At 40.0% G+C, this 18,049-nt stretch overlaps 1 protein-coding gene across 2 annotated transcripts; it reads left to right on the top strand.

Moving 5' to 3' along the window:
* The first annotated feature begins 1,374 nt into the window (after positions 1-1,374).
* LOC117429546 (T-box transcription factor TBX2b) lies at positions 1,375-14,824 on the top strand. 2 transcript variants are annotated; one of them, XM_034049167.3, is made up of 7 exons: positions 1,375-2,163; positions 3,282-3,561; positions 5,804-5,950; positions 8,357-8,433; positions 8,733-8,902; positions 9,670-10,283; positions 13,124-14,824. In XM_034049167.3, exons 1-7 carry the CDS (start codon positions 1,802-1,804, stop codon positions 13,559-13,561), a joined length of 2,088 nt encoding a protein of 695 aa, XP_033905058.1. In that variant the 5' UTR covers positions 1,375-1,801; the 3' UTR covers positions 13,562-14,824. The 2 variants fall into 2 exon arrangements, with proteins under 2 accessions (XP_033905058.1, XP_033905059.1); XM_034049168.3 differs by having other exon boundaries at positions 3,282-3,549.
* The last annotated feature ends 3,225 nt before the right edge of the window (positions 14,825-18,049 follow it).

An 18,049-nucleotide genomic window follows, 5' to 3' on the forward strand; every position in this document is an offset into this window, starting at 1 on the left:
CCTTACACATTGTGCGCAAGATGGCAAAAGAGAACGCGCTATTAAAACTGATAATGGAGTCTTTATCTTACTAGCACTAAGCTGATGACTAGGAGGGCTTTGATCTCTCTCTGAAAACATCCCCGCGTTTCAATTGCAATTAATATGTGATTTATTCTGGAATGCCATGAACGGGAACCCATACAGGTTTACCGGTATAAAAACTACAATAGATCTCAAAATATTATACACGCACACATACATTGTATAGAAAATAAATGAAAAATGTGTGTGTGTATATATATATATATATATATATATATATATATATATATATATATATATATATATATATATATATATATATATATATAAATCTTCCTGTGTTTCCGTGTTTGCATGTAAAAATCCAATAGCTATCACAGTTTGTATTAAATATAGCAGTTTGATCATCAGTAAGCACTCACCCCACTTCATTTTTCTTGAAATTCATTCAGCGGTTTTCTTTTCTCCTTGCTTGAACACTGCGTCTGTGTCTGAACTCTTGAAATGACCCAAGGGTTGCGCTTAAAGTGGCAATGTCCTGTTTATTCAATTGTATCATTTCCCTGCGTAGGTTCACATATTCGTCAAAAAAACCACCGGCTTTAGTCAATAAAGCTTAAAACTAAATATAACCGTTTCGATCTCCTTTTTTCATACCTTTCACAGCTCACTGTTCCGGCCCGCAATCGATTCTGTGCAGAATACCAGGGTTAGAACACCTGCCTCCGTTCCAAGTCATTCCTATACAGAATACAAAAGAACCCCCACTCCCCCCCCCACCTTAAACAAGATGTGTGCAATCTCCTTCCAATTTGAAATACAGCTTTCAAGCCTAAAACACTTTCAATATATTAATAAAGCCATCATGCTAATACCAAAAAACAAACAAAAACTATATACATTGTGTCAATGAGCTATTTGTCCTATAACAATCTGTACATGTACCCAAACATAGAAGAAGGAGTAAACTCAGATTTAGTTTTGATATAAATATTAACAACACGTAGTTTGTATGTTGCTTTAATGTGATTGGATGCGTATTACAAGCCCCGTATACGGTATATACCAGCCCTGCAAAAGCATGAAGCGCAAGCCGACCGATGCGCTCTCTCCACCGGCCGCATATTGAAGGCTGACCCGGTGTTTGGCTTGAAGCTGGGGGAGGGATTTCCAGCTCTTTTCTCTGTCATTGGTTAATATTTTATTCTGTTGACATGTTTTCTTACTGCTAATGCTTCCGACACCTTCTTCCCCCCCTCCTCTCATCTCGATTCTGGCCGGAGCTGTCAAAACCACGCCTATAGAGACCCGCAATTGGTCCAAAAAGCGTAAAATCAGCAATCAAGGGGCTTGGTTCATTAGTGTGAGGATCAGAGCAGGAAGGACATGTGAGATAGTCACAGTTTTACAGAGAACGGGGCAAGATCTAACCATTTCAACTCCGTGTCTGTTGCAGCATGATCACCCTCACTGCTGGCGCATCACCATTTAAACAGCAATTCTGTTTTTGCTAAAAGAAACTTGGGCAGAAAAAAATACCTCCATTTAAGCCTGGCTGCAGATTCCCAGCGACTAATTATATTATTACGAGACTTCGGGGAAGCAACATCGGGACTATTTCAGCCACATTCATTTTATTTCCTGTACTAGAATATATATTTTTCTTTCATATTTAAAAAGGCAAGGACAACAACGTATTCTCCGGAAAAGAAAAAAAAAATTGGAAGGTATTCATATACTGTATATAATAATTCCTCCTTGATTTTTGAATGCACCGATGAGAGATCCAGCTTTCACAGGGACCGCCATGGCTTACCACCCTTTCCACGCTCCAAGACCGGCTGATTTTCCCATGTCTGCTTTCTTAGCGGCGGCTCAGCCTACTTTCTTCCCCACGCTGGCGCTGCCTCCCGGAACGCTAACCAAACCCATCCAGGATCCTACTCTCTCCGGAGCCGTAGAGGCTGGGCTTCACTCTGCGCTGGGACACCACCATCAAGCGGCACATCTGCGCACACTGAAGAGTCTGGAACCCGAGGAGGAGGTCGAAGACGACCCCAAAGTCACTCTGGAAGCAAAGGAACTCTGGGACCAGTTTCACAAAATTGGGACCGAGATGGTGATCACAAAATCAGGAAGGTAAGACACGTTTTGAGCCCCGTACTTTTTTATTTTATTTGTTTAAAAAAAAAAAAGAATTAAACAATTATAAATATAGAAACAATTATAGTTCAAATATACATATGTAGAAGAGAAACGAGCTTGCTGAATATATTCGATTGGGGCCTGCAATTCTTTTTACCTAGATCTGTAGACTGTGTAAAATATTCTTACTTGAAGTTCTACTTATTTTGACAGCTTTTCCATAAAGAAAATTATTGTTTTAAAACACAGATCGTTAAGTTTTCGCTAGTTTTTATTACTTTATTTATTACTATAATTTGGCTTGAAAAATATAAAACAGGCAAACAAATGTATTTATTATTATTATTATTATTATTATTATTATTATTATTATTATTATTATTATTATTATTATTATTATTATTATTTTCTAAGTCACATAGACAATTTTTAGGAACGGCATAGAGAACTTATTTTCTACACGTTGTGTTATTGTATTATTCTTAGTTGAAAATCATATTTACAAGACTTACATCAGTTTAATTATTTTGCAGGCAGTGGTTTCTGTTTTTGTTTTGTTCTCCAAATCATAAATTTACTTCAAAACAAATTTAAAAAAAATAGAAAAAATCCGAGGAGCCTGAAAAGTTTTGTGGAATGTATTGTGCTAAACTAAACCAGTAAATGGACCAAACCTGCATTCTGTTCTGACTTTTTTTTTTTTTTTTTTTTTGAGGATTTGAGATAGTTAAAAAAATGTAATAATCATTATCATAGAAATATTAAATATAAGCCGTTTTTTAAATGTAAGGTTAATATAAATATTACCTAATATGCACATATCTCTTTAAATAAAATAGCTTCCCATTTTGAAATGTCTGAGCTCATTCAGTAATGTTGCTACTGTTATTAAAAATGCATGAGTCCGTACAGCCGAGATCAAGAAATGGCTGCATCCTACTGCTGCATTTATTACAAAATTCAGGACTAAACAATGCAGTGTCATCTACAGGGCGGCATATTGTGTTGATTTATTTCAAAACAAATTCGTTTATCCTATATTATTTCAGTGTTCCTACAATGCGCACCACGTGTGATCGTTCCAGTCAGCTAACTGTCTCTTTTTCTTGCAGGCGAATGTTTCCCCCATTCAAAGTCCGGGTAAATGGTCTCGATAAGAAAGCGAAGTATATACTGCTGATGGACATTGTAGCTGCGGATGACTGCCGCTATAAGTTCCACAATTCTCGCTGGATGGTAGCCGGCAAGGCTGACCCCGAGATGCCCAAAAGAATGTATATCCACCCGGACAGCCCTGCCACTGGAGAGCAGTGGATGGCCAAACCTGTGGCCTTTCATAAACTAAAGCTGACCAATAATATTTCCGACAAGCACGGATTTGTAAGTACTTCTGTAAGTCATACGGCTAAAAAAGCAGCACAAACCCATTTTATTCATTCCATTTATGTATTTTATTTATGTTTTACTGTATTTGAAAACTGTATTTTTGCTTATATATATATATATATATATATATATATATATATATATATATATATATATTCATTCTACGAGAAACCATTATCAATGTAGTTTTGAAATGTAAACGAAAAAGAAGAGCAATACGTCACGGATACAGGCGGTTTAATATCAGGTACAGTTGGCAGGGAGTGAGATCACAGGGTTAGAAGTGTGCACGTTGTTTTATAAGAATGTAAATATTAAAATGCAGAAGAGCGTCAGATATCTCACTGTACTGTACAATATTGCAGGAGGCGCAGCTTTTGATGAATTGCATTGTCATTTTTCATGTTAGTGACTAAAATATGACAATAAAGCAGAGAAAAAGTCACGCCGCCCAATTACTATTGCATTTTAAGAGTATACACACACGCGCGCCAAAATACAAGCTTTATCGAGGTATACGGATTATAACTGACTTTATTATTATTGTTATTATAATGATGCGGAATTAGTGAGCTGAATATCCTGTACAATACAGAGACTGTATATAGTAGAAACATGCAAAGCTAATGCATCCACAGCAGTAAAGCGGCGGGGTTTCGAGATTAAGTAAAGTTTCAGCAATGATGTCAAGAAGACACTGCAGTCTGAGAGGCTAGCTGTATTGAATGGACGAGCCCTCTACCCTGACCTTTGGCGTCTGGAAGGATCACTTCACTTCTCCGGGCGGCTGCAGCAGCAGCAGTAGCAGCAATAAGAAACAATTTGTGGCCATTTACTTCAGGCCTCCTAAGTGTTTCACTGTCTGCCCCTTAAGTGTGATTGGGGAAGATGGAAATGGAAGCCGGGCGGGTCGTTGTAATAGTGTACCATTAAATGAAAGCAGCGCCAGCTCTGCAGACTGAGAAATGGGTTCCAGAGTAGCACCTGTCAGGAGCCCCCCAATGCTGACAAAACGGCTGCAATGGCGGAGAGATCTGTACTCTGCAAGACCTGGATTTGAAAAGGTGCCGCTTTAACGTTTCACAAAAAAAAAGATAAAAACCCACGCAGAACCAAAACAAAAGATGGTTTATCTATCAGAATGTTGTGAAATTAAATTTCAAACTTGATTGATATTTGTGGGGCTGCTGGATTAGCCCCCGTCGTTATTCTTTATGAAGAATATGATATGCGTTATTAATATGCTGAACAAAACAAATCCATCGAGTGATTTCATCCGGTGCTGCATTTTAACACCGATTGGAATGTCTAAGTGTTTGAAATTAGAGTGACGGTTATACACATCTAATCTCAATTAAGGATGATATCACTTTCTTAATATGAATTTATGTAGAATGTAATGCACTCGTGTTCAGGATAGCTTTGATATAAGACGATGAGAAACCGCATTTGATAAAAAGCCCATCTGCTGTGCTGACCTGGTCACGAGCGAGCTAGCTCGCGCCGCGGTGAGGTCGACTTGCACGCCTTGAATGACAGATTCTGTAACATGTTTCCGAGTTAAACCCTCTCCCCCTTTCCAACCATCAAGCATCCAAAACAATATTACTGGGGATAATAAACGAGCGCAGTTTTAAAATTAGTTATCATTTAAGAATGGAAACTATGTCCTGAGTTTAGGCGCGTATAAACAAGCGAGTTCAATAATAATAATAATAATAATAATAATAATAATAATAATAATAATAATAATAATAATAATAAGTACAGAAGATTATTATGTTATTATAAACGTTCGTTGATTCTGTCTAATATATATTTTTTCTCCACTTTGAAAAATGCTATGTTTACTAATACAAACTTGAATATGTTACTAATAGTCATTTGAATGGTATTTTAAAAAATGTATTCATTTTATCTGTTGAATGGCTGGAAGGATTTTGGAGTCTATAAAAGAATATACCAAGAATCCTGTACATTAAGAGAATGCGAACCCTGCTATTAGCTGCACAGAAGCACTGGCAGCGCATGCATGTTGTATTTAGTTAGGTGTGTTGTGCAATCGATTGTGATTTAGGAACATGTCTAACAAGCGTTCTTGGACATTACAAATGCATCTGCAGGTTAGACATGCCAAGTGCTTTAATTAATACATTCGACATGTTCTTTGCAATTTGATTAACAGAATAATTTAAAACCTGAAATTCTATCGAGGTGCCTAATATTTGTTTTTCATTTTCTTCCGCAGACTATTCTGAACTCGATGCACAAGTACCAGCCCAGGTTTCATATCGTGCGGGCCAATGACATTCTGAAGCTCCCCTACAGCACCTTTAGGACATATGTCTTCCCGGAGACCGACTTTATCGCTGTCACTGCTTATCAGAACGACAAGGTAAGGGCTAATTTCTATTGGACTTTTAAAATATACCTTGCACAATGAGAATTGTAACTTATATTACAATAGTATGCAGGGGTAGCAGTGTGGAGTAGTGGTTAGGGCTCAGGACTCGTGACCGGAGGGTCGTGGGTTCAATCCCAGGTGGGGGACAATGCTGCTGTACCCTTGAGCAAGGTACTTTACCTAGATTGCTCAAGTAAAAACCCAACTGTATAAATGGGTAATTATATGTAAAAAAATAATGTGATATCTTGTAACAATTGTAAATCGCCCTGGATAAGGGCATCTGCTAAGAAATAAATAATAATAATAATAATAATAATAATAATAATAATAATAATAATAGACCTGCGCATTGTTGAGAGAGAGGGAGAGATGTTCTTGTGTGGTTTAATTATGCCTCCATGGGGATAAAACAAACCCATTACTAAAAGGAAAAATAGGTCCTCGCTTTCTTTTGAAGAGCGAGTTGAGGTGCCTGAGGCGCAGTTTTTCATTTCAGAACTGACTGAGTAACTAGGTGCGCTTGAGAGGAAGGATTCCAATTAAAAGCCTTATGATTTTATTTTGCAAGGAGGGTGTTGGTGAAGGGATTTGCATAACGCTTATTTTCTATTTATTCACTGGATTCAAGCAAGGCGTGTAAAATGTGCACCGGGTGGGTGCGGGGCGCACCCGGCCCTTGCAGTGTGGATTTAGGAGATTCTTATTTTGTAAAATAAAAACGCACAGATCGTTCAGGTGATGTAACAGTTGTTTTACATTGTGCTGTACTGTGTCCCTGCCTTGCAGACTGCGTTGGTACCTGTGCGCGTTGCAGAACTTTGAGTTCTTAACTCTGGGGGAGGGAGGGGTATAAATTGAAGGCGGGTTTCGTTTCAGACATTTCGTGTAATAGATCAACACGAGGTGCGCTGGGGTTTATTTACATAGCTGACATTATTAAAGTATTTCGATTAATTATAGGCCTTGTGTATACATCTGCTCTAGTAAAAACAAAGACCTGAACATGTTTGAAATATGGGAATAAGAGCACTTGTAAAGCTGATTGCGTAAGTCACGTCTTCTGGCCTAAAAGGTATCGACGTTGCAGAGTTGACGACGTATGATGGTTTAACTAAAAAATAAAAATACACAACAATGTCTATAAATGTATTAATAATAATGCTAGGATTAAATATTTTCATTCAGTATTAATCATACTTCATGCAAACACAACGTAAAACAATATATAACATATAATAACTCATATTATTATTATTATTATTATTATTATTATTATTATTATTAAGAACAAGAACATAATAATGAATATGATAACTGTTGCATTTGTAGAAGGAAATTTAAACAATCCCCACATCTGAGAGTAGGCCTGCACGTGCATATTGAAAACGCATTAGAAATTCCCACGTCTCAGTGAAATATTTTTTTGTTCTTCTCTAATGCTGGCATCCACACCTCCACCCTGCTGCTGATGCTAATTGCCGGCTCTGTCTGAGGGTCCTGGTGGGCCTGTTGCTATCATAAATTTTATGGCAAAGAGTCACAATCGATTAGAAAGCACTTAGGCTCACTAGCCGCAAGCTATACACTCCGGTTGTACTCCTAGTAAAGTCTGATAACGGAAACAACGAGTCTCTTCTATATGACTTTTGTATGAACAGTGTATACAGTTAAAGACGGTATTCCAGAAACATAAGTGAGCTGTTTATTACACGGTTTCTGATTATTTGTTTTTTTCTTTTCTATTACAAAACTATCTCTGCAGATTTGGGTAATTCGATCATATCGGTCATTACTAGCGCCTTTAGCGATAGTTATCATTAGACAAAACATCTACGGTAAGACTGAATTTTAAACCAGTCACAGAGAAATATTTCAAAACGAGATGAATAATTAACAGACCAACGTCGCCAGAACCATCAGTCAGTCTCAATCTCTCTTCTCCTCTCGCTCTGATAAGAATAGCGTTTTAAACCAACGCAGCAATGTTTAGTCGCCATCGTTTCTCTTGGGGGCCGTGGAAATAACTTCCTATCATTAAAACTGCATTAATAATGCAAGCCAAACCTCAGCATCGTTTTTAATAAAGCATGTGGTGTGTTAAACAGGGGGGCTTTACGTGGCTGATCTAGTTTGAAACAGAATCTAAATAGGCCGGTGCATCATGCTCCCTTGACATTCTGAAGACTCCAAACAACTTTCCACATTAAAAATATTTCTATTGAGGGGTGATAATGTTTAATGAGGAAAGAGAGAGATTAGAATCAAATATTAAAACTGTAATGTGATATTCATTTAAAAAAAAAAAAAAAAAAAAGCTTGTGGTATTTTTGACACTGGATAAACACTACTCGGATATTGTGATATAATAACGAATGTCCATGTTCTCTTTTCCAGATAACGCAGCTTAAAATTGATCACAACCCATTCGCAAAAGGATTTAGAGACACGGGCAATGGGAGACGAGAAAAGAGGTACATCTACATATTGTTCTTATTGTGTGTTTGATCGTTTTTGCAAGTTATGGTTCATGCATGAGATCAAACAATGCCGTTTGCAGATGTTGCTGATTTTATAGGGATTGCATCAGCTGGCGCCTAAACACAGTTAGGATGAGGTATAGGCCTACCATGTGTTGCATTGTTTTCAAAATAGAAATACATGAGAATCAGCTACACAAGCCAACACAGTATTAATGTAATGTGTCCAAACATTGCTAAAAAAATGTAAATGTTCCCTTGATTAACGGTTGAATTTGCTTTTGATTTTTCAGGAAGCAGTTAACCCTTCCCTCGCTGCGGATGTACGAGGATCAATGCAAAGCCGACCGAGATTGTTTGGATTCCGACGCCTCTTCTAGTGACCCTACACCCGGCAGAGATACCATGCATTCTCCGCTAGGACCCGCGTCCAGTCCTCTTCGTTTCAACAGAGGCAGTCGAGGTAAGATACCAGCTGCTTTAAATATTTCATTTGTGCTGCAATTTAATTTATTTGATATAGATTTTTAAATCGGTTTAGTTATTTTTTAAATAGATATCCTAAGTACAAAGACTCCAGAGTTTTTCAATGTCATGCATTTCACTCTGAAACGAGTGCGACAAATGTAGCCTATATCTAAACACCCAAAACACATGAATATATATATATATATATATATATATATATATATATATATATATATATATATATATGATCTAAACGATGCACGGGATAATGAAGACACGGGGGTTCCCTTGTTTCATGCAGGGTTTGGTTTGCTCAGAGTGTACAGTGCGGGCAATACATGATATTTCAATTAAATCATCCGTTCATTAAATGTCTGATTTACTGATCTGGTATGGTTAGTTAAATCTTTCACATATATTTGATCAATCGCGTTTTGTATCAGGCAGTATACAGTGTGTTTCAAATGCGTTACTGTTGTGTTCTTAATTAGTAGGCCTAATTAGTGATTTGACATAATATTTTAGTTTTAAAACGTGTATTTTCTGTTTAGGCAACACAATGAGAAATTAAATGAACGTTAGATTTTAGGAACATTCATATTATATCAAGTATACTCACTATTTTAAATGCGTCATAGTATTCCACTTGGACCAACATTGTTACACATCTGCGTACGTCTAAATATTAAAGAAAATGCTGAGTTTTGTTTTTTGTTAATAATAAAATGTAATTCTAAATGTGTGTGTTACTTCCACATTTAGATGAAAAACACTGCACAGACAGCGAACAGGAACTGGACCCACAAGAGGAGCGATCAGGCGGGGTTATCAGCCCGGGCCCAGAGCCCCCGTCCCCGGTCAGCCCACGATCAGAGGAACGGGTAAAAGAGAAACCCAGCCCGGACAAGAAAGACAAGTCTCCCGATTCGAGGAAAGACAGCGACTCGATTTTCAGCATCAGAAATCTGGAAAAGGACAAATCAGAAAGCAGGCACCAGAAAGGCGCCGACTCGTCGAAGAAGGAAGCTGCAGACTGTGGAAGCAGCGGCAGCGGCAAGGATGGGTTCGCCCCTTTGATGGTACAGACCGAAAGCCCGTCCCATTTTACCGCTGGACACTTGCAAAGCTTGGCCCTGTCCGGTCTGCATGGACAGCAGTTTTTCAACCCGTTAAACACCGGGCAGCCCTTGTTTATCCACCCGGGACAATTTGCAATGGGCCCTGGGGCGTTCTCCGCCATGGGGATGGGGCACTTACTGGCCTCGATGTCCGGTGCGAACAGTCTGGAAAACGGGTCTATGGCCGCAGCTCAAGCGGCGGGAGGGTCCCCTGCGTTCCCCTTCCACCTGTCTCAACACATGCTGGCCGCCTCTCAGGTAATACCCCTTTCCTGGTGGTGTATGCAGCTGTTAATTCATGCTCTGGTTAGAACTATAGCGCGTGTAGTAAAACAGACCACGCACATTAAAATACTGTGATTAAAACAAAACAGTAAGTTAGCTTTACCCATGTAGAATCTGCCAGACGATTGTTGCTAGGTTAGAGTCCATTGATGTGTGTGTGTTTTTTAAATCATTTAGATCCGGAGTTCCACTACCAAGTTCTGCCGCTGTGTAGCGTCCTTGTGCATGTATTACAGCAGCGCAGTGGGGATGCGATTCAGACGTTCACGCTGTGAAACATGTCTAGCTGGTCATCGACTATTAAACCATATCAGCTCTAATGCAATTCATATACGATCCATTATAATTAGGTGATTTTATGGTAGATCAAAAACAAAACAAAACAAAAAAAACTACGACAGCAACTGTAGTCATGTTTTGTCTTAGACCCGATGTAAATGTATATACAGTTTAGTATATAGAGGTTTTAAATCAGTTCTGTGTGAATGTCGTGTTTTGGGGATGTAACACATTGTATCTGTGAAACAGCTGAAGGGGGGAAATCCATTCCAACACACATGGAGTCACTGCGGGATTGATTGATACGCCTAGCAGTGAAACAGCAGGGTGGACAGCAAGTGCAGCACGGTTACCTTTCACTGGGTGGATGGGAAGTGTGGCAGGGTTACCTTTCACTGGGTGGATGGGAAGTGTGGCAGGGTTACCTTTCACTGGGTGGATGGGAAGTGCGGCAGGGTTACCTTTCACTGGGTGGATGGGAAGTGCGGCAGGGTTACCTTTCACTGGGTGGATGGGAAGTGCGGCACGGTTACCTTTCACTGGATGGATGGGAAGTGTGGCAGGGTTACCATTCACTGGGTGGATGGGAAGTGTGGCAGGGTTACCTTTCACTGGGTGGATAGGAAGTGCGGCAGGGTTACCTTTCACTGGATGGATGGGAAGTGCGGCAGGGTTACCTTTCACTGGGTGGATAGGAAGTGTGGCAGGGTTACCTTTCACTGGATGGATGGGAAGTGCGGCAGGGTTACCTTTCACTGGGTGGATGGGAAGTGTGGCAGGGTTACCTTTCACTGGGTGGATAGGAAGTGCGGCAGGGTTACCTTTCACTGGATGGATGGGAAGTGCGGCAGGGTTACCTTTCACTGGGTGGATAGGAAGTGTGGCAGGGTTACCTTTCACTGGGTGGATGGGAAGTGTGGCAGGGTTACCTTTCACTGGGTGGATGGGAAGTGCGGCAGGGTTACCTTTCACTGGATGGATGGGAAGTGCGGCAGGGTTACCTTTCACTGGGTGGATAGGAAGTGTGGCAGGGTTACCTTTCACTGGATGGATGGGAAGTGCGGCAGGGTTACCTTTCACTGGGTGGATGGGAAGTGTGGCAGGGTTACCTTTCACTGGGTGGATAGGAAGTGCGGCAGGGTTACCTTTCACTGGATGGATGGGAAGTGCGGCAGGGTTACCTTTCACTGGGTGGATAGGAAGTGTGGCAGGGTTACCTTTCACTGGGTGGATAGGAAGTGCGGCAGGGTTACCTTTCACTGGGTGGATGGGAAGTGTGGCAGGGTTACCTTTCACTGGGTGGATAGGAAGTGCGGCAGGGTTACCTTTCACTGGATGGATGGGAAGTGCGGCAGGGTTACCTTTCACTGGGTGGATAGGAAGTGTGGCAGGGTTACCTTTCACTGGGTGGATGGGAAGTGTGGCAGGGTTACCTTTCACTGGGTGGATGGGAAGTGCGGCAGGGTTACCTTTCACTGGGTGGATGGGAAGTGTGGCAGGGTTACCTTTCACTGGATGGATGAGAAGTGTGGCAGGTTTACCTTTCACTGGGTGGATGGGAAGTGTGGCAGGGTTACCTTTCACTGGGTGGATGGGAAGTGTGGCAGGGTTACCTTTCACTGGATGGATGAGAAGTGTGGCAGGGTTACCTTTCACTGGATGGATGAGAAGTGCGGCAGGGTTACCTTTCACTGGATGGATGGGAAGTGTGGCAGGGTTACCTTTCACTGGGTGGATGGGAAGTGTGGCAGGGTTACCTTTCACTGGATGGATGGGAAGTGCGGCAGGGTTACCTTTCACTGGATGGATGGGAAGTGTGGCAGGGTTACCTTTCACTGGATGGATGGGAAGTGTGGCAGGGTTACCTTTCACTGGGTGGATGGGAAGTGCGGCAGGGTTACCTTTCACTGGATGGATGGGAAGTGTGGCAGGGTTACCTTTCACTGGATGGATGGGAAGTGTGGCAGGGTTACCTTTCACTGGATGGATGGGAAGTGCGGCAGGGTTACCTTTCACTGGGTGGGGTTGCAAAGATCAGAAATGAATGGAGAGAACATAGATGTGTGATACGTGTCTGCTTCAGGAGGCTAACCACACATCAGTATTCAATGGCACTGGGCTAGCTGATGTTGTCAATAATGCCACGTTTTCTTATTTGGTTCTTTACTCCACGTTTTTACATACCCTCCCTTGCAGATGTTATTTAATATGTAACACGTTATATTATGAATGATGTGTATTACTGTTATTACATGTTCTATAGCGACCCATTTGTTGTTCAGTTTGCCAGGTTCTGAGAGCGAGGGACGAGAGGAACAGATCTAAAATAATGTTCCTTTTATTCTCTGCCTTGTTTTACTGTTCATTGTGTTGCTTTTGTTTTTATTGCTTTTATTGCATTCTCTTAGTCATATTTGTCAATGTTTTATTCATGTGAAGCACTTTGCGGTAATTTCTTTTGTGAAAGGCGCTATATTAAAAATAAAGACGATGATTATTATTCTAATTTGATTTCCCCTTTCTTTGCTCTTCAGGGTATCCCAATGCCTACCTTTGGAGGGCTGTTCCCATACCCGTACACTTACATGGCAGCAGCCGCGGCAGCAGCGTCGGCTCTCCCAGCATGCAGTGCGGCCAGCTCCATGTCCAGAAACCCATTCCTCACCACTTCCCGACCCAGGCTACGGTTCAACCCTTACCAGATACCGGTTTCCATCCCTCAAAGCAACAATCTCCTCACTACTGGATTACCCAGCAACTTGAACCCGGGCTCGGAGGGCTCCAAGTCAGGGAGCAGGGAGACCAGCCCCGCCCCGGAGCACCACAAACACAAATCAGGGGGTAGCCATAGGACGGGGTCCCCCAAAACATCCATGAAAGAATCTATCAACGAGCTGCAGAATATCCAGAGACTGGTCAGCGGGCTGGAGAGCCAGCGGGAAACATCCCCTGCGAGGGAGTCCCCAAAGTGACCCTGGCGCCTCCCCGTACCCCAGACCGGGCTTGAACGATGCAAGGGTCACTATAGAAATTGATTTGTACAGCACATTTGCAAGATAGAAAATTGCGCTTGGATTGATGGATGGATGGATGGAGCGACCAGCGGTGACACCAGTGAGCAGAAAAGCATTGTAAAACAATAAAGTGTATTGTAATATTATCAAACAGGACACTCAGTAGTGGTAGATATTCATATCTAAACTTGAACAGGACAAAGAAACCGCTATCTGATCAAGTACATGAACCACTTAAGACACTGACAAAGACAAATTACGACAGTGGGGAAGGAAAGGACAAAAACTGTAAAAAGAGCTATTGAGTATAACATTTTTAACAGGTCAATGCACAGAGAAGTGTGTTGCAGTGCAGTTCTGGAACTCTATTGATAAGAAAAAAGCGATTTCAGAGACAAGGCGTCATGCCAGCGCTGCCAAGTCCTTTAACTTTGGAACGGTAATGAGAGGACGTGCCGCTTGGTGAAGTCAACGAGAAAGAAAACGAAGAAGCTACATCCAAAAATACCTTTCAAAAGGGATGGGAAATGAAAAGTTCCTTCACAAAACTGATTCTGAAACAGTTGTGAAAGTGGACTTTGATGTTCTTTGTGGAAACTGTGTACCTGAAATATTTATGTAATTAACAGAAAATAAAAAAAGTAAATTGTGTAAATAAGCTATATGGATCCCAGAATTATGCAAATTGGTATTAATTTATTCAAAATTGTACATTGGCGTGTACATAATATTTAGAGTTTAACTCGTTGCATTTATTATTATTATTATTTTCATTTTACATGAGCATTTATTGTAAATGATAAATATTTAGCGCTTTGTGGTTTGAAAAGGAGAAAACAGTTTATATATCTGTGTTCAGTTGTTGTTATCCTGCCTGTCACACTAAAAAACTCACGTGCCATCATTGCATTCTGTTTGTTCAGTGTTACAAATGAAGACAAAAATCAACACTATTAAAATATATTCCCCAAATAATATATCATAGCTAATAACCCGGGATACATCAAGGCAGGAAAACCTCAGGTTTTTTCACTCCAGTACAAATAAAGAGTTTTTTTTTTGTTTGTTTTTTTTTGTTTCTCTTTTTAAAAAATATGGTGGCGCAATATCGGTTTAAAATTACAAGCGTATCTCAATTCTGCTGGTTATTCGGGTCAATTTGTAAGTTTGTTTTTTTTTGTGTTGAATTCTCTCACACTTTCAATAAAAAAAATCAAGATGTTTTGTTTGGTCGTCTTGTTTGGTAAGAATTGGATGTCATTTTTTTCCCTTTTAAATCTCTTCACAGAATACATCTACATATTTATTTATCAAAAACAAAACCTCGTGTCAACTTTTTTTTATTTTTGACAAAAAAAAATACTTTGGTTGTTTTTCATCTCCTAGAAGCCGAGTTATTGTTTTCGTTCTCTTATTTTTTGTACTACACTAAATATAAATACATATATATATATATATATATATATATATATATATATATATATATATATATATATATATATATATATATATATATATATATATATATATATGTGGTCTTTTATGCGTTACATTGAAATACATCACACAGCAATGCTGCTTACTCTTCAGTCAAAAGCAAAGGGGACCATTTTAGTAGAAGTTTGGAAACTGTCATTTGTTTCTTTAATTAGATTTCATGTTCAGTGATTGTAAATATTTGTGTGTGTGTTTCTATTATTTTATAAATACGCAGGCGTGGGTCCAGAATTAAGTTGCGTTTGTTAAATCACATGCGATTCATTATATTACAGTAAATGATTCCTCGCCCGGAAACTCTTAATTTGTTGACAGCGCAGAAATGTTAGTCGTTCTTTTCAGTTGAAGGACGGTGTAGAGAAACGCGTTCAAGTCACAATCTGTGATCGGGAAGATTGCATTTGTCAATCCGTTTCATATCATCTCAGAAAAGAAAAACAACTAGAGATGGAATTAAATTGAAACATGCACGTCGGTTTGTGCGGTCGGTTTACTTGTGGTTACGTTGTTCTTGGATTGATAGAAAAAGACCATCTTGATTTATTTTAATGTTGTTTCCAGGATAAATAAAACAGTATAGATATGCCGGTTCTTCAATAAACCTGCAGTATAGGGCAACACAGTAATGTGGATCTGACCAAGCTGAGCTCCGACACCGTGGAAGATTATATTTCACTTTACGGTTACAAATGATCCATTCATACACAGATGTTCGCAATATTCAGGTATTGCATATAAATTACGCTTCCAGTGTCGTCATTGTTTTTTACGTCACGCTTTTATTTTTCTTGAAAAAATAATTAAAATATTGTTTGCTTTCTGCAAACAACATTCACAAGCTTACAAACAGGGCGCAGCTTTAACTTACCGTTAGCAAACACGATTAACACAAGTATATGAGGAGGCTGTGTGGTCCAGTGGTTAAAGAAACTGGCTTGTAACCAGAAGGTCCCTGGTTCAAATCCCACCTCAGCCACTGACTCATTGTGTGACCCTGAGCAAGTCACTTAACCTCCTTGTGCTCCGTCTTTGGGGTGAGACGTAGTTTAGTGACTCTGCAGCTGATGCATAGTTCACACACCCTAGTCTCTGTAAGTCGCCTTGGATAAAGGCGTCTGCAAAATAAACTAATAATAATAATAATAATAATACGAAATGTTGGGATAGAAGGAACGCTGAGAACAGCGATTAAATAATTCATATTCCAATGTTAGTGCGCCCTCTGCTGGTGTGTTAGTCAACATAATTCATGTATAAATGTGGCTGGCAAAAGAGGATACTGCAACAAAAAAACAAACACACACACATCCGCCTCATCCAAAATGTATACCATTAGTTACATTTATGATATTTCCATAGCACCAGACAATATGAATGTATTCTTTGTTTGCCTATTTTTAAACAAAAACACAAAAATAATACTCGGCGAAGCAAGTGAATCTGCGGAAAGGGCAGGGTTTGAACAGACTAAAGGAACGCTGACCAAGGAGTGGAATCCGTTTTCAAAGTATCTGTAGGTTCTATTTGAAATATTTCCATATCAGAAATGATGTAAAATACCGGCACGATAAAAAGGAGACGCGGCGATAATATTAATAAAGCTAATACGAGGACACATTTAAAACATTTAGATAGCACTCGTGTGTGGTTAAATGACATCATCAATAACAGCACACATGATTCACGCTGTGGTTAATTTAACAAACTGCACAACACTGCAGCATATTGTAGGTAACCTAACATCTCCATTGGCGAGCATTCAACAATGTTGCATTCTGAGCCAGTTATTCTTTTTGGTTTGTTAGCGATTCGTGTTTTAATCTCGGTTTCCTATTCGCGGTTGGTTGGGATTGTAGCATTAGGTTATATATAGCATATGAAAAGTAATTCGAGGCTATTATTGGATGTGTTTATTACGGAAGTTCGCCCGCCCCTTGTCAAAGTGTTTCAATAACACATTTCCTCTACACTTTCTGTGGGACAGGGGTTAATTAACCGTTTGTGTGCAACACCTCCACAAAGCGATTTTAAAAAGTATCAAAAATGATTATATAAATACATTGATATTGTCCTGAAGTATAAATAGAATGTTTTACAGTCTGTATATTTTTGATCTATTATAGGAGAGCGGTATTAGCAATTTTGCATATTATACATACATTTGATTTAAAAAGTGCGCAAGAATTTTAAATGACTGATTTTGATTTATATTTATTTATTTATTTATTGTTAACCTACAATTTGTCTTTATTCATTCACAAGTCTCGAGTCAGAAATAGAGTCGCATTGACTTGCTCTGCAAACCGGATTTCATTCAGGTTTCAAAGGGCCCGTGGAGTGCCAGCCGAGCAGCACGGTGGATTGATTAGACGTTTAGCCGAACTGCAGTAAACTGTGACAAATACGTTTTCAGTTTATCATTTGAACTGGGAGCTCCAATGGGAAAGAAACGGGGTAACACATGACAGTCATCCTCGATTTGCAAAAATGCGTCTCTGGGTTCCGGTGTGCGTGTGACTAACAGCATCAAAACCTGTGTATAATTCCACAGCTGCCACCACAATCTCATAGATTAATATCGTGAGGATCCGCTATTAGGCTAATAAAGTTTCCAAACTGAGGAAGTAGGGTTGCATACAAACCCAGTGTATGACATACACGCTATAAAACAAACGAGCGCAGAGTCTAGCGTCTCCAGCTCGATACACATGTGTTTGGAAAGGAGTTGCTGGGAAGTAAGCTCGGGAGGATGGGCACTTGGACGCCTAGCCACTCTGGCAGCAGACAGCCCTTTGTCCAGGAACCGGCGCCTGTCGCCTGCCTGCCGGCCACACTGCCTCCCCACACCCGGGGACAAAAGCGGAGGGAGATCCCGAGAGCAGCAGCTCCTAATTAGAGCGCCTCCTTCTTGTTTCTTTTCTTTGTCCTGCGCTAATCACAAAACTCTAA

This window comes from Acipenser ruthenus, chromosome 26 (assembly GCF_902713425.1).
Source record: "Acipenser ruthenus chromosome 26, fAciRut3.2 maternal haplotype, whole genome shotgun sequence".
NCBI classification, from domain to species: Eukaryota; Metazoa; Chordata; class Actinopteri; order Acipenseriformes; family Acipenseridae; genus Acipenser; species Acipenser ruthenus.

Bases quoted from the DNA above. Each gene is read 5' to 3' on its own strand.
- LOC117429546 (XM_034049167.3), top strand. From the start codon at position 1,802: ATGAGAGATCCAGCTTTCACAGGGACCGCCATGGCTTACCACCCTTTC. The intron at 3,562-5,803 runs GTAAGTCATACG...TTTCTTCCGCAG, and splicing joins ACGGATTTGTAAGTACTTCT to ACTATTCTGAACTCGATGCA. The intron at 8,434-8,732 runs GTACATCTACAT...TTGATTTTTCAG, and splicing joins AATGGGAGACGAGAAAAGAG to GAAGCAGTTAACCCTTCCCT.